General features: G+C 37.1%; 1 protein-coding gene across 1 annotated transcript in view; it reads right to left on the bottom strand.

The window, feature by feature from the left end:
• Positions 1–18,106, bottom strand: part of ERC2 (ELKS/RAB6-interacting/CAST family member 2) — an 882,456-nt gene that overhangs the window by 547,259 nt on the left and 317,091 nt on the right. Inside the window, exon 6 of the mRNA XM_010851669.1 lies at positions 10,126–10,293. Coding sequence (XP_010849971.1) covers positions 10,126–10,293 — 168 coding nt within the window. The remainder of the gene's footprint in view (positions 1–10,125; positions 10,294–18,106) is intronic.

The raw sequence follows: 18,106 nt of genomic DNA, 5'->3' as shown, positions 1-18,106 counted from the left end.
CTGCTGCTAAGTCGCTTCACTCGTGTCCGACTCTGTGCGACCCCACAGACGGCAGCCCACCAGGCTCCCTTGTCCCTGGGATTCTCCAGACAAGAACACTGGAGTGGGTTGCCATTTCCTTCTCCAATGCATGAAAGTGAAAAGTGAAAGTGAAGTCGCTCAGTCGTGTCCGACTCTGTGCGACCCCACAGACGGCAGCCCACCAGGCTCCCTTGTCCCTGGGATTCTCCAGACAAGAACACTGGAGTGGGTTGCCATTTCCTTCTCCAACGCATGGCAGTCCCAAGCAATTCTCCTAGTCACTCGTTTCCCTTTTTCCTCAACTGTTCTCACAAGAGTTGCCAAAGGTGGTCATAGCTATGGAGAACCAACCCTCTGACACCCAGCTTTGCTGGCACTAGCTAAGCAGTCACACTCAGTAAATGAGGAGCTGGGTCATCTTATTCCCTTCACATTTCACAAGATCTTAATAACAGAACTTACGATCTGTCCAGTTTCAAATTAACAACTGCCAAGTAGTATTTTAGAGGCCAAATATTATTCTATTAATAAGGATTTGATAAATTACTTACACTGAAAATGTTAAATAATATAAAAAATAAATGCAAGAAAATAAATTCCACAAACTTCAAGAAAGAAATGCTGGCCATAAAAACAAATTTCTAGAGTTAAAATGATCCTCCCCTACACAACTTATTACCTCAAGTTGTATTCTCCCCCTTTAAAAAAAAATAAAGCAAGAAGGGTGAAATATATGTCTGTATAGAATAAATATCTGTATTTAATTTAAAAAGAATAAAGTTCATATGAGAATGGGTAAAAGATTCTTGCAGAAGCCCTGCAATTTAACTTCCCTCTTTACATTTTGGTTTGATATGTAAATACACACATAAAGAAGCCCAACCACAGCAAATGTTATCCTTTTTCCAGAGGAATGGAGGCAAGTGTTACAAATGTGGGTCCAGTGTCAGGGAGAACTTAATCACAATGTACGCTGGTTACTTCCAAATGGTGATCCCAAAAGGAAAAAAAATAAATGGAAGTACTTAATAAATTCTGTTTTCCATAAAATTCATACCAAAAAAAAAGAAAGAAAGAAAGTGAGCTTGGAGGTCAGTGAGAGTTTGGTTGGATTTTCCTCCTCCTAAATTCTGTCATCTCCTTTTCTAAAGCGGCAATTTTCAGCTTCCCACAGACATGATATAAATATATTCTTTTTTTCCTGCAAAACATTCACCAGTAGGTAACACTTACTATGGACATGTACTGTCTCACAGATGATTAACTAATTGTATATTGTCACTTTAAGTTGCAGCTTAATATAGTATAGACATCTTTTGTAAAACAGAAATAAAAAGCACTACTGATCTATTGCTTTTCTTTCAAAGAATATAAGGGGCTCTGACGCCGTATCTCTATACCCCCCCGCCAAAAATGGATATAGATTATGAGGGGATGTAATACAGAAATTAAAATGAATCAATTATCTTAATTACATGTTGAGCCACACAGTTCAAATAACATCCCAATGAGCTCAGATAGAAGGACCAAATTCCTTTGTTTCACTAGAAAAATACGTTGTTCAAAGTAAGTTGACAATGGGCTAAGGATTGGAAAGTTTTTGATTAAAAAGGGATTTTTGTTGGAACATTTATAATGAGATTTGAGCTGTAGTAACAATATAAAATTGAAAGCAGAATTACATATAAAATGGTACTGTAAAATATCATTATTTTAGTACAATGGAAAATAAGGTGTTTGTGGTTTTACTCTATAAATTCTGTGTTGTCTGCTCATATGTATTCCTTCTTGGCCGTCCTCTAAATAGCCATTCTGATGTCCAAGTTCTTCTGCACCAGCATTCACTTGTGGTGGGGGGAACCCACACAATCAACCTCTCCTAGGCTCTGCTTTTTTCCTCCATTTTATTGGCTTTTCAAGACTAATTCTTGTCCACGCATCACACTGGTGTTCAGTTACATGGCAGACAATGAATTTTCCTAATCCATTTAGTATGCTAACAGAGTCATGTTCACAATTTATAGAATTTCCTTTTAGACATCTACCTATTTCACAGTTGATTAAGATTCAAACTGAACACCTGTGTTTAAGAAGTCAAAAGCAATTTTATACTAACAAAGTGTTAAATATGGCATTTTCTGAAAGCCTAAACAATGACAACAAAAGCATTGGGCTCTGGACCTATGGAATAAAATAATGTTTGTAGCTACCTGTACCATCCTTTAACAGGACCCCTCAAAAAAAGTCACAGAACTGCAAACAACCAGGACACATTTTCATTCCTCCACCACAAGTCTTTTGTATTTCACCTTAAGAAAGCAAGATTATGAGGCTGACTTGCAAAGTTTACCTGGGTGTCTAAAATCTGCAGAACAGCTAAAAATCTCAAGTGAAACCTAGCTCCTTTAAACAATGTCTTCACTAGCTAGATACCAGGACATTTTCAGCATTCTGGGGCCCCCAAAGGCTGACCCTGGCTCATTTTTGTGTGACCCCAAAGTTTTCACATCATTAATAAAGAGAGAATCAAAACAAAGCCCACAGACATTAGGGGAGGGGAATGTGTGTAGTTTGGCACTGGCATCATACATACCCTCAAAATGAAAAGGGGAAAAAAAATAAAATGCACGTAGCAGAGGTGGTGACCCCTATAATGACTGTGGTTCCCAAGATTTTTTTCCTACTGGTAATAAACTATTTTGCAGACCTCCCAATTGTGGCCACCATGATAGTTACAACTTTGCAGGTTTATGTCTTTTTCTTGAAGTTAAGAGTGTTATCAATAAAAATTTCAAATGATGCCTTTCCTGGTCAAATAAAAACATTTTAAAATGTGAAGCCAATGACAGGATTAGAATGAAAAATTCAAGTGACACCAGGATTTTGTTTTGTATATTTTTTCACCAACCTCCTTCATCTATTAATTTTAAAGACATTCCTTGCAACTCTTAAAAGTGATACAATGCACCCTGATTTGGCACTAGGATGTTTTGACAGTCTTAAAAGTTGGTTCTGTCATTTGCTACTAACTTTTTGAAAAAAACAATTCACTTTTAAATGCTGTGATTATGAAGGGCATTAAACAAAAGTCTATCTCAAAAAGGACAATTCTAATATTATCCTTTGAAGGCTGGACTAAAGTGATTAGAAAGGACTGTACTGATTGCCAGTCAACAGCGGCAAGAGGTAAAAAGAAAAACTGCAATTATTTTTTTAAAGTAAAGGAGCATTCCTTGTAAATCCCATCTTATGTATTGTGGAAAATACAGTCATTTAAAAAACTCCTTTGGTCAACATGTGTGAGTTTAGAAGAAGGAGTAGTTCCTCAAGCATATGAACAGCTTGCAAAGCCCTTTGGGAGTGCATCTTGTCCCACAGCCCCTGGACACCATAAAGCATTCCCAACTCCTTGTCAGGGTGACCTTTATACCCAGGAGTCTTGGCCTCACCTTGAAGTGGGGGGGAGGACCCATTTCAATGAGAAACAAACCCAGAAGCAAGGACTCATAAAATGTGTCTTGTCTCCATAAAATGACATTTTCATAGTCAAAAGCTTGGTTTTATGATTCATCATGAAAACTGACAGCTCCACTAGTTGTGTTATCACACTGAATCATCCATGACTCAGAGGAACAAAAAACGCTGCCATGGGCTTAAAAAGCACCTCCTCCTCCACCAGTACCTTGCACAATCTCCCTGAAGAAATTATCATCACCATTTCTCTTAAGAATGCATTTAATTTTTATACTACATATGTACAGTAAGTGTATCATAGACCATTTAAAGATCATGTGAGACTCTAACAAAAATAAAACACAGTAAGATACTGTTGTCCATTCCTTTTTTTTTTTCCTACAAAGGGTGAATGCATGTATGAATATGTACATATATACACAATCCTAAACATTTTTAAAGAAATAAAAATTAAATAATATACAAAAAATTCTTCTTAATATACTGGAATTCTAGACTTCATAAAATGGTATCCTCCCAACAATATCCCACATTAATATGCCCACAGTACTACTGCTATAGCCACAATGTTACTGTAAGAATTTATGATCTCAGAGTTATTCATTCTTATCCCTATTCATAGACAGTACAGGGTTGTATCTAGTGAGCATTCTTGAATCCCTAGTGAACCTCCCTGTTCAATACAGAATTATAAAATCTGGCATAACCTTTGCCATGAATATTAAATGAGATAATGTACATCACTTACTTAACACAAAGAAAACCCTTGGTCCACTGGGACGCTTGAAAAGTGCTAGATTTCTAGTTAAGAGTTTTAGAACTTGAGAACCCAAGTCTGTCACTCACTGTTCTGTGACCTTGAGCAAGATACATATTCTCTCTGAACCTCTATTTCCTAGTCTTAAGAAAGGGGGACAACAATACCAAATTCACAAGCTGTAAGTCAAGTTTAAAATAACATATTGCGTGGAAAACAGCCACAGTTTTTGAAAGTCAACAGAGCAGTCACGTCTTGTACTTAGGAGACATTCGAGCAATGCAATTAAATTACTAAATCCTCTAAGATTATGGATCCCACATTATCCAGCACCTTGTGCATGACAGATGCTTAACAAAATATTATCAAATAATATGCTGCTTTTTCAGACAAGTTTAGGGGAGGGTCTATCTAAAGTATAGCTGACTGAAGCATTTCTAAGTAGATGCAGTAACTCCTGAAATAATCTGTAAGTCTATAAATATAATTCCTTTTCTCAAGGAGAACCAGAGGATCAGTTTAAATCAAAACATAAAATCTTAACATTAACAGTGTAATCACCTTAGGAATACTGGAGTGGGTAGCCATTCCCTTCCCCAGGGGATCTTCCTGAACCAAGGATCAAAGTAACGTCTCCTGCACTGGCAGGCGAATTCCTTACCACTGAACCAGGAGGGAACCCTTAGCAATGTTAGCTTTAAATTACAAGAGATATAAATGGATATTTTCATATAGCTTGCATACTTCAGTTGTCAAAGGAGCTAAACATTTAATTCTAGCTTCTTTGTTTCCTTTTGTCTGCTTTTAAAGAAGCAAAGAGAGATGAAGTCCAATTAAGATTTTGTGGGGGATTATTACCAACCAGTGATAATGGATTCAGTGAGTATTCAAGGTATTCTGATCAGCTCTTTATCATATATCCATGCTGCTAAGTCACTTCAGTCGTGTCCGACTCTGTGCGACCCCATAGACGGCAGCCCACCAGGTTCCCCCATCCCCAGGATTCTCCGGGCAAGAACACTGGAGTGGGTTGCCATTTCCTTCCAATGCAGCAAAGTGAAAAGTGAAAGTGAAGTCACTCAGTCGTGTCTGACTCTTAGCGACCCCGTGGACTGCAGACTACCAGGCTCCTCTGTCCATGGGATTTTCCAGGCAAGAATACTGGAGTGGGGTGCCATTGCCTTCATATATCCATATACCCACTATATGTTGACTCAATAAAGGCAGCAACCAAATGTGGCACATAGTAGTCATTCAAAATATATATGTTGAATGAAAAATTCATGAAATCCATAGGGCAGGGATCTTTAATGTGAAACTCTTGGAAATGCTTCAGAGTATATGTAAAGTACCTGAAAGTATATATGTTATGGCATGTGAATATAAGTATGGATGTGCTGAGGTTAATTTTCTGAGGAGTGAACCAAAAGACTGCACAACATTTTCTTATATTGATGACATTTAAAAACCAAATCAAAAATGTTATGGATCATTGCCAAGGAGCTGCCACTAACCTAACCTGCATGTATTGCCTCTCACCTTCTCAACACTAAACCCATACATTTTTTAATTAACAGGTTGTCAAGTGTTTTCTTTTAGACCAGTAGAAGGTTTCCCTAACTACTTTGAACAGAAATGAGTATAAAAGCAACCATCATATTCCACTATCATATAACGTATCTTCCAGAAAACATACAGAAGAGATATCATGCTTGGCAGTTTGGGAATCATGCTGGGCTGGGGCAAAGTGTACTTGCAAGAAAACACACAGACACCTTTTAATTTGAAGCCAGAACAAAATAGATGGCATTTTCGTAGTATTTTAATTTCTCTGCATCATTCTAAGACATAAAAAAGTGACTCAATTGAAATATAAAAGTCTGAACTCAGTAAAAGCAGATACCAAAAATTCAAAGGAGACCCACAAAGGTAGAACACACAGAATGGATGGTAAGAGGAGAAGTGAGGTGGAGTGTTTTCCAAATATTCTGACATACAATAGTGATAAAAATCACAGCAATGATGATAGTCAACACAACTGATAGTTAAAACCCTTTAGAAGAATCTAAACATTTCTCACATGGACACATCAAGCTGGCACAACGCTGCTGTTTTACAGTCAAGATGTGGAGGCTCAGAAATTTAAGTCTTGTTTACGTCACAGTGATTAAATGGGGAGATTAAGGCATGTGCACACATCTCCCACTTCTAAATGCTGCTTTTTCATATCACATTTTACTTCAGATGATACAATAATAGCTAGGCCTTTCTTCTTTGTAATTTCTGGATATGTTGGCAATTATTCATTGAAATTCATAAAAGTCAAGGCACTAAAGTCAATTTACTATTATCTCTATGCACATGAAATTAATGCGTTGGTTGATAAGGGTAAATTAGTACGTGGAAAACATCAAGGGAAGTAGCAAAATAAGATACTTGGCGTTAGGGTTCTTTGAAGCTATTTTAAAAAGTAAAATGCTATGTTAAGAGCTATGTGGTGTCTGTGTGTGTGTGTGTGTGTATGTGTGTAATTATTATTCCATTGATTTACTGCACACATGTCAAAGAGCATCTGGGCATCTGTACAAGTTAAAACAAATCTATCCAGGAGCCAAGCCACATAGCCACAAACCCAGACAACTTGCCTCCCCCCTTGTCCCACCCTTCAACCTACCACCTCCCAAATGCAAATTGCATGGTGGTAAAAGGCTTCCTTATGGAGATGAACTGTTGAGTCAGTAACATCTGTCACTTTCACCATATTCTAAAAGAGAAGCCAAAAACAGCTAATGGCAAAGGTTTTCCAGAGATGCCGGAAGGCCTCTTCCCATTCTAGAGAAAGTCATCTTCTATTTTGGCAAGAACATTCAGTAAAGACTTAGGAATCTACCTGGAAGGAGCTATCACTTATAACCTCTTCCAAGGATGAAACCATACCTTTCATAAGAATGTAAACTCAGTTCTTTCCTTGTAGGGCACAAGGAAACATCTCACCTACTGAATACTCACCCACTAACCCACATTAGGTAGGGAGACTCTTATTTTCCTCTGTTTTGCCAAGAAGCAGGAAAATCACTTTAATGTATTTTACTGGGCTGCCAAATATCCTTTGCCTATGATCCAACAATTAGAGCTAATTTCAACCTAAATTGCTTCCTCTAAGAGATGGATATCATTAGATAACTCTTTCCATTTCCATTTACGAAGATTTTAAAAGAAGAAAAAAGGCAAAAGAAAATTCCTTGTATGTTTCCAGCTGATAAAATCATTAATCTCACACTCCCAACTTCAAAGCAGAAAACCAGAAAATCATCTCACTTTCTCTACACATGGAGAATAATTTTTTCTACTTTAAAGTGCCGTCTCTTTATTGGGTCATTTTAATTATTGAATGTGGGATGAAAGCTATCCATATAATGTCGCCACTGTCTTTTTCATGAAATATATATAGGTCTAATTTGAACTACATTAATTCGAGAGATGCAAAATACAAGGGGACAGAATAACAAAAGGAAGAGAGGCTGGGGAATAGAGCACGCATCAATACAAGGCCATGAAAGGAAGATAGTAAGCTTTTCTAAGCTGACTTTTCTCATTCTTTCCTTCTGCAGGGGAACTATCAAGAAGCCTGGGCCATATCTCAACAGACTGCCTTGCATCTTAAGTTTCCTTCTACACAGCAACACAATTACAGTAACTTTATTAGTAGTGACAGTATTACTGTCAATGTAAGACAACTGTGATACAACCTGTTGCTGTGTGAATGTCCACTTTAAAGAAAAGCTTGTGCTCATAGAAAGGAGGTTAGCAAATCTGACCCTGTTCAGAGTAAGACTGTTAGAGAAAAGACAAACCAGGCATGCAAATTCCCAATCAATCCTCTCACCAAGAAATCACACGCCATACATGGCAAACTTTTTCTGTAAAGGACCAGAGAGTAAATATTTTCAACACAAAAGCAACCAAAGACAGCACATAGATGAAAGAGTATGGTTGTGTTCTAATAAAACTTTACAAAATCAGGCAGAGAGCAGGATTTGTCCCAATAAGCCAACAGACAAGTACTACATGGAAATGTTCTATATATAGCTGTGCTGTCCCATACACTAGTCTCTAACTACATATGACTATTAAATACATGAACAGTGGCTAGTGTGACTGAGAAGCTACCGGCTAAATTTAACTGCACTTTAATTAATCTAGATTTGAATAGACCCATGTGCCTGGTGGCTATAGTATTAGACAGCATAGTTTTATAGCATTGCTACTGCTAAGTCACTTCAGTCGTGTCTGACTCTGTGCGACCACAGAGACGGCAGTCCACCGGACTTCCCCATCCCTGAGATTCTCCAGGCAAGAACACTGGAGTGGGTTGCCGTTTCCTTCTCCAATGCATGAAGGTGAAAAGTGAAAGTGAAGTCTCTCAGTCGTGTCCGACTCTAGCGACCTCATGGACTGCAGCCTACCAGGCTCCTCCGTCCATGGGATTTTCCAGGCAAAAGTACTGGAGTGTCATTACACTATATAGTAATAATATATACTAATACAGTATAGTATTAGCACAGTTCTAGGATCACTGCTATTCACTGCTGTTTCCTCAAATATTATACAAGTCAACCTTCAATTAAGGCATAGTTCACATTTATGCCTTAAAAATTTAAATATCCAAGCTGCTACATTCACAGTGGAACTATACACAACTAAAAATTATATTTCTTAAATGTAAAATATCTACATCATTGAGGCCAAAATGACAGTGTTGGTTTGAAGCTACCAATTAACTGCCTATTGACCAATGAAATGCATAGACCGATCAGGTCCAGGCCAAGACCTGTCCAACCTGGAGCCTGTTTCCTTTCTCCTCTGTGCATTTTCCTGCACCTTGGCTGAGGGCACAGATCTACTCCATGGCCCCAGTAACTCCTACAGAAAATCCAAACTTCCCCAGAGACCCCAAACACATGCAAAGACATGGCTTCAAGAGCACAAGAAACAACATGTAACTCAAGTAGACTGCCTTCTAAAGTAATCCATGTAAAACAGTGCCTCGACACAAAAATGAGGGAGATTCACTGTTTTCTTTGCTATTGACTCCATGTAATAATTTATTTTCTAGTAACTGTTTTATTTATATAATAACTAGTTTGTGTTCTGCATTTCTTAGCAGACCCAAGATATAATTCAAGGAGAAGAAGCAACAAAGTAGGATAGCAACAAGTTATTTAGGTTTTTTTTTTTCTTCTAAGTATGAATAAGAAATAAAAATCACGTTTCATTTAAGAAACTGTATGAATAAGTTGAAACAATATCAACTTTCTTCAAATGGTAAAATAATCTTGAAATTTGAGGACACTCTTTAGGAAGTAAGAAACATAAGGGTACCAGGAGTGAAGCCTACACAGACACACAGTAACAGGAAGTTAGATGACATTCTCTTGCTTTTATGATTTTTGATAAAATGAAACCATTTCAGGTTCAATCATTATCTGTTGTTCCAACATCCAAAAAAATAAAATCTCCAAAAAATGAAAAAAAGAAAAGAAAAGCAAACTCCTTTGGTGGAACAACCTAACACAAATCAATAGGAGGTTTCTTATATATACTTTAATTATTCTACTTAAGTGTAAAAAAATTTTTTTCTCTGTACAAATATTCATATATTTGTTTATGGGCTATTGCTGCAACCCCACTGGGAGTGTTAGACAATCTGTGATTCATGCAACAGATCTTACCTTTCCAAAATCCCCAAGATACCTGATATCCAAGATGTATCTGGCCCCAAGGATTTGGATAAGGGAGTCTTCTAATGAAAGCTGTTTGGGTAGGATATTTGCTGTCAATTCAATGTCTACTTTCCTGAAACAGTACCTTACCTCAGTCTGAAGAATGGCAGCTCTCTGTTCTTTGGCAGTAAGTGACTCTTTAAGCACTTCAATGTGTTGCTTGCAATCTGAATTCTGATTGCTGAGAGTTTCAAGCTTTGTTTGTAAGGCAAGAAGTTCTGACTCTTTCTTTGAAAGCTCCTGCTTCAGCTGATCAATCTGTAAAACAATGAAATTACAAAAAATTATATGCTACAGCTCCTACTCTTTACATTTGAGGACTACTGAATTCTCTTAAATTTTCAAGAGCTAGTCATCATTACTCCAACATGGCAGACCATGAGCTTAAAAATACAGCCTTGGGAGTCACTTAGTCTTAGGAGTCCAGGGAGGGTCTTCAAAGGCGACTGACAATAGAAAACAGGAAAGGTAAGGTCCACAAGATGCTTTCTATCTTCCACACCACTGAGAACCAAGGTTCACAATGGAACGAAGGCTTCCTGGCCAAACCCACAACTCATCCAAGAAAAAATAAGGTCTATTGACCATGGTCCTCAGAAGGGTCAACAGGGAGCTAAGAAAGGTAATTACCCAAGACAGAATCTAGACCTTCTCTGATACTCCACAATGGAAATGATCATTCAAGAGCATCATTCAACAGAAGAGAATCCTCACCCCCCAAAAACAAGCATTGAGGGATCTTTTTTCTTATATTCTATATTAAAAAGATACAAAAGAACATCAGAAATACATAAAATAGAAAAATAATACAAGAAACATCTGTTATTCAATTCACTAAAAGGATCACTAGAATTACCCAATTCCCAACCCATTTCTATTTCCTTTCCCTCTCTGGAAACAATCACCACCCTAAATTTTGTGTTCATCCTTTTCTTATTTGTATTTCAAGCTTACCTTATTTTTCTGCACCTGTAAATTCTACACTATTTAATTTTGCATGATTGTTAACTTTGTTTGCACTGCGTTTTCTTTTTTAGCTTTTTTCTTTTTTCTACTCAATCTAATATCTTCAAGATTAAATCAAGTTCCTATTTGTGCAATGTGTTCATTTTCATTTTCATTAAAGTACAAGCTTGCTCCTTGGAAGAAAAGCTATGACCAACATAGACAGCATACTAAAAAGCAGAGACATTACTTTACCAACAAAGGTCCATCTAGTCAAAGCTATGGTTTTTCCAGTAGTCATGTATGGATGTGAGAGTTGGACTATAAAGAAAGCTGAGTGCCGAAGAATCGATGCTTTTGAACTGTGGTGTTGGAGAATACTCTTGAGAGTCCCTTGGACTGCAAGGAGATCCAACCAGTCCATCCTAAAGGAGATCAGTCCTGAATATTCATTGGAAAGACTGATGCTGAAGCTGAAACTCCAATACTTTGGCCATCTGATACGAAGAACTGACTCATTTGAAAAGACCCTGATGCTGGGAAAGATTGAAGGCGGGAGGAGAAGGGGACGACAGAGGATGAGATGGTTGGAGGGCATCACTGACGTGATGGACGTGAGTTTGAGTAAGCTCTGGGAGTTAGTGATGGACAGGGAAGCCTGGCATGCTGCAGTCCATGGGGTCACAAAGAGTCAGACACGACTGAGCGACTGAACTGAACTGAACAGTATTCCATTGTAAGACTTCAGAAAAATGTATTTGTCTACTGTGCTGTTAACAGACATTTGGGCTTATTTCCAGGTTTGTTTTTTTTTTGCTATTATGAAAAATGCTATTCTGAACATTCTAATACATACTACCTGGTACACACTGTAAAAAATAATCTAGGAGTTAAAAAGCTGGAACACAGAGTATGCACATCTTCATATTCACTAGATAACATTAAAGTGTTTTCTAAAGGACTTTATTAATTTCTATGGTCACAAGCAATGTGTAAATGTGCCAATCACTCCATGTCTTTGCCAATATCATATGTCATTGGAGTTTTACATTTTGGCCAGTCTGTTAGGAGTTATGGTAGAAGTCCTCTAAAAATGACTGCCACCAATTTCTCCCTACTTATACACATATGCCATTCTTCAAAACTAAAGGAGGAGTCTATTTACCCTCCTCTTGAGCATGGACTGGACTGTGACTTGCTTCAGCTAGCAAAATGCAGAACAAGTGTCGGTATGCGTGTTCCAGCCTCTAGGAGAACTAGCAGCTTTAGCTTCCTCTCACTGGAAGCTAACCACAAGGACAGAAGTCCAACCAGCCTGTGACCACTTGGCTGTGAAGAAGTCTATGCCAGTCACGCAGAAAGACAGAGAGGAACTTTTCTGATATTCCTGGTGGAATTTGTGGCTTCTGTCTTGTCCCTGGTCTTAAAGGGAAGAATTTCAATATTTTGTCATTAAGCTCAATGCTTGCTTTAGCTTTCTACAGGCATTCAAGTTTTAGAAAGTTCCCTTTTACTACAACTCTCCCAAGAGTTGTTTTTTTAATCATTAAAGAATGCTTAATATTATCCAGCATTTTTCTGCACCTCATGATTTATCACATTTTCACCTTTAATATATTAAAATAAATTATATTAATGTATTTTTAAAATATTACTCTCTCCATGCATTACTGTGAAAAACTCCACTTCATCATGATGCATTATTATTTTTATATGTTACTGGATTCATCCTGCTAATATTTTGTCAGCATTTCTACATTTATGGGCAAGACTGATTTGTAATTTTCCTATCTTGTGCTATCTTTATCAAGTTTTAGCATCAATTTAGCCTTCCAAATAAAGTAGGGAGTGTTCATTCTTTTAGTGTGTTCTGAAATGATTTGTGTAAAACTGCAAATTTTTTTTCACTGAAGTTCATTAAAAATCACCCAAAAAATCATCCAGAGCTGGTATTTTCTTTTTCCAAAGACCATTCCTTACTTCATCCATCTTTAATGATTATAGGAATATCCATGTTTCTAATTATGTGAATCAATTTTGCTAAGTTATTTTCATTAAAAGACTTTCATTTCATCTAAATTTTCACCCTGTTGGCATGAAGTTTTCATAAAACTCATTTATATTTGATATTATGGTATCTATGACTATCTTTTTTCATTCCTAATATTTTTATTTTTAATTATTTTCTTTTTCTTTTTTATTTTTTAACTTTACAATATTGTATTGGTTTTGCCATATATCAACATGAAGAATCTCAGCAGAAGCACGTCCCATTAAATAACCTCTTCAAAGAGCCAATTTTGGTTCTGTTGATCATCCAACATTTTAATTTTCTATTTGATTAGTTTTGGCTCTAATTTTAAAATTATTTTCTTCTTCATACTTTCCTTGGGTTTATTCTATTTTCTTTTCCTAAGCTTAAGTTGGAATATTATCTCACTAATTTTCATACTTTTTTCTTTCCATGTATGAGCCTTAAGAGCATATATTTTCCTGTCAGTATCACTTTAGCTCACTCTCTGTAGTTTGATATACCTTGACATTATGGTACAGCCTTAAATATTTTCCAATCTCCATTATTATTCCTTGAACCATGAATAACTTAAAAATGTGTTCCTTAATCTCCAAATACATAAATGTTTGCTAGTTATCTCTTTTTTTTATGTCTTACTTGCTTTGTGAGTAGAGAACATGGTCTGTTCTACAGTATTCATTTGAAATTTGGTGCATCTTGCTTTATGCACAGTATGTAGTCAGTGATCATAAATGCATTCTGTATGAAAGTGAAAAGTGAAGTCACTCAGTTGTATCTGAGTCTTTGCGACCCCATGGACTGTAGCCTACCAGGCTCCTCCGTCCATGGAATTTTCCAGGCAAGGGTACTGGAGTGGGCTGCCGTTTCCTTCTCCAGAGGATGTTCTCAACCCAGGGATTGAACCCTGGTCTCCGCATTGCTGGCAGATGCTTTACTGTCTGAGCCACCAGGGAAGCATTCTGTATACTATGTGCTTAAAAAGATTATGTATCCAACAATTGTTGGGTGCAATATTCCATATATGTGCATGACATTTGATTACACTTTTATTTTTAGAACATTTCCATGATCTTAATATGAAACTTTAAGTAGAAAAGTCACTCTTCATTCCTCATCCTCTACACCTAGCCCTAGGCAACCAATAATCTACATTATGGACTGGCCTTTTCTGGGAATCTCATATAAATGCACTCTTCAATATACGTACTTTGTCACTGGCTTCCATAACATACACAACATTTCAAGTTTCATCCATGTTGTAGCATGTATAAGTACTTCATTGCTCTTTATAGCTGAGTAATATTTCACTGTATGAATATACATGATTGTTTCTATCCATTCACCAGATAATGGACACCTAAATTGTTTCCACATTTTGACTATTAATAATGCTGCTTGATCATTTATGTACAAGTGTGTGGAGACATATGCTTTCATTTCTCTTGGATATAAACACAGGTGTGAAACTGCTAGGTCACATGGTAACTATGTTTAGCTTTCTGAAGAATTTCTACCTGCTTTCCAAACTGACTATACAATTTTATTGGAGAAGGAAATGGCAACCCACTCCAGTGTTCTTGCCTGGAGAATCTCAGGGATGGGGGAGCCTGGTGGGCTGCTGTCTATGGGGTCGCACAGAGTCGGACACAACTGAAGTGATTTAGCAGAAGAAACATATAAGGGTTCTAATTTCTTTAAAACCTCACCAGCATTTGTTATCATCTGTCTTTCCATTCGTCATCATTCCAGTGAGTATATAGTGGTTATCTCCTTATGGTTTTGCTTTCTCTAATGACTAAGATGTTAACAAATATCTTTTTCCATACTTATTAGACATTCATATATCTCCTTTGGACAAATGTTCTGTTAAGACTTTTTCTTGGCCTCTAAGATTTTATGTCTTTATTTTGATGCAAATAGATTTCATTTTATTTATCCTATTTTGGGTATTTTAAGACTTCTGAATTTGTAGACTGATACCTGTGAAAATTCTCAGCTTTTATCTCTTTTATCTCTTCAAATATGGCTTCTGAATAATAACTGCCCCTATTTCATCTCTCTTTCTTCAAGAATTTGGATTAGATTTGTGCTAGATCTTCTAATTCTATCTTCTATGCATCTTTAATGTTTTCTATCTTTTTATCTTTCATTTAATTTCTTCTGCCCTATTTTCTAGTCTATTAAGTTTCTCTTCTGCTATGACCACTCTGCAATTAAATATATTTCTCAAACTTTAAAATTTCCATTTTTATATTTTTCCATTTCTAAGTCATTTTATTTGCTTCTTTCTAAATTTCCTTGGTATTTTTATAGCCTCTTGCCTTTTAGCCATATTTTCAACTCCTTCTTTTATTTAATATACTGCTACTGCTAAGTCGCTTCAGTCGTGTCTGACTCTGTGTGATCCCATAGACGGCAGCCCACCAGGCTCCCCCGTCCCTGGGATTCTCCAGGCAAGAACACTGGAGTGGGTTGCCATTTCCTTCTCCAATGCATGAAAGTGAAAAGTCAAAGTGAAGTCAAGTCGCTCAGTCGTGTCCGATTCTTCGTGACCCCATGGACTCCAGCCCACCAGGCTCCTCTACCCATGGGATTTTCCAGGCAAGAATACTGGAGTGGGGTGCCATTCCCTTCTCCGATTTAACATACTAAACATACTTATTTCATAGTGTTTGTCTTAAAATTTCAGTTTCTGAAGTCTTTCCCTTCTAGTTCTGCTGTTCATTCTTTCTACTGGCTTTTGCTTACAGTGGCTTGCTTTCTTGAAGGTTTTGTAAATTTTTTTTAATTTTTACTCACATGTTTTGGAACTTTCTCTGGAGAAAAATACTGAGGGGTCTTAGTTGAACATGTGGTCCTTCAGAACATTTATCTCAGCCAATTCCTGGGCACTACCAACCACGGACTCCTTTAAACTACATTATATACTGAAAATTCTTGGATCACCTCACACTGCACATCTGCCTAAGAGCCAGCTGTGGTTACAGATTCTCACTGCTAGTTTTTTTCACCTTTATCTTGGCTCAAAGACTTAAAATAGGTAAATAAATGATTTTCCCTGGAGCCCCTTAGTCTAGGTGGGAGGAGAATAGAGTGGGCAATTTATTTTTACTTTACTCCTGCATTAAGAGTCTAGCTGTCTGGGATCCCAGCTTTACGTGGTAGTGGGATTCCTGCTTGGCTCCTCATTTTGAGCAGGCTCAAGCTTCTGTCACTTTCCTTCAGTGTCACTGTGACTGTGAAAACTAAAGCTCAAGTTCATCTGTCTAGCAAAGCCAACAAGAAGACAAAATCAGGAATTTCCCTGGTGGTCCAGTGGTTGAGACTCCACGCTCTCGATGCAGAGGGCCTGGGTTCGATCTCTGGCCAGTGAACTAGGTCCTGGATGCCATAACTAAAGATCCAGCATGTCACAATAAAGATACCATACACTGCTACTAAGCCCTGGAGTGGACAAAATAGTTTAAAAAAAAAAAAGAAGAAGATAGAACCAGGGCTGTAGTTTTCACTCTAGTCCCCTGCTTTGGCTTAATCTTGGCCCTTCAGATTCTTTCTAACTTCAAAGTTCATAAGTACATTTTAAATTGTATGTTTTTAAACTATATTTGATCCATCATTTTTGTCCCAGTAATTGAAACTAGCTAAATAAGAACCAAGCTACTGATAACTACTGAGCATAAACAGAGTGAGATGCTTAAAAAGAAGTGAGACCTCCATCTTCAGAAATTTTCAGGGTTCAGCAATTAACTATAAAAGTTGATATAGAACCCCACTTGCAGGGTGCACTCAGACTAGATAGGGGGACATACAGGTTTCATCATACTTGCCACATCTACAGGTTTGGTAATGGCTGCCCGGAAGGCAGTCTTAAGAAGAATTCTGAGTATGCTGAAAAGTTCACTAAAAAGAACTGTGCGAGATTATCAATGCACTTCGAGTATGTGTGTCTGGGTGGCAGCACTACTCAGGTCTGTGCAATCCATGAAATACATTATTTCTTTGTAATTTAAGAAATCACGAGTCTATGATTTTTAGCTACAACAAAGTAAGTCCTCTCCCTATAGCCCTCTCTTTTTCTCACACACAAGAACAGAATATAAATAAAATGAGGGAAAAGAGAAAATTATAAAATGAATTAAATCTTTTGTGATCAGCAACTACTCAAGGAATAGTTGACATTACAGTATATAGTTGATTCAACATATGAAACTGATTCATCTGAAAATAAAACTCAAAAAACTTTCAACTCTACATGCTGAAACAATGATGATATTTATAGTAAAGAAAAAAAAGCTGATTAGTGCTAACGTCTACAAATATCGGAGTAGAAATCTCATATGGGAGTGGGGTATTGAGAGAGGAATGTGAAAGAAATTAACATCAATGGAATGGTATTTAATAGGAAGGAAGACATGGCAGGTTCTACATATAGCTACTTCATTCAATAAAAATAGATTGATAATGATAAAACTATCTCAGTCTATAAATATTAATAGGCAGTTGCTTTAAATAACTTGCAGACTATCACTGCCGTGAGGTAAATTTTAAATATTTTATGCAGACAATAACAGGAAAAAAAGTTTTTCTAAGGGGAATATAGTTGTGGGGTAAAAAAATCATATTCTTCCATAAAAATATGCCTTTGGCTTCTTTTATAGCCATAAACTCAATAAAAATGAAAAGTGATGCAATCGAACATACATGAGAACTGAGGCTGGGGAAGGTCTGTCTCCATGATGGGAAGAAGAAAAACCAATCAGAATTACATCACATGCTTTATATGAAGTCCATGTGGACATCAGGCACACTTCATCTCGTCTGAAAGTTCTTCTATCACTTACATCTGTGACACAACTAACACCAATAAAGCCTACTCCGCCAAGGAAAACAGCTTCTTTTTCACTGCAGATATGGCCCTCACATCTAGAAAGTGATGTGCTTATTATCATGCAGTTTGGGTTATGAGGTTTGTAATCCATCAGAGGTTAATAAGAAAATGTGTTACAAATTGAGAATAAAGGGGGAGATCTAAGACAGCAGAGTGGCATCTTTGGCAAACACTGCAGAGGGAGTAGCTAACAGAGAAGTACT

The sequence above is a fragment of the Bison bison genome, unplaced genomic scaffold (assembly GCF_000754665.1).
Source record: "Bison bison bison isolate TAMUID 2011002044 unplaced genomic scaffold, Bison_UMD1.0 scf7180017864304, whole genome shotgun sequence".
NCBI classification, from domain to species: Eukaryota; Metazoa; Chordata; class Mammalia; order Artiodactyla; family Bovidae; genus Bison; species Bison bison.
This window is presented reverse-complemented; position numbering and strand designations above follow the sequence as displayed.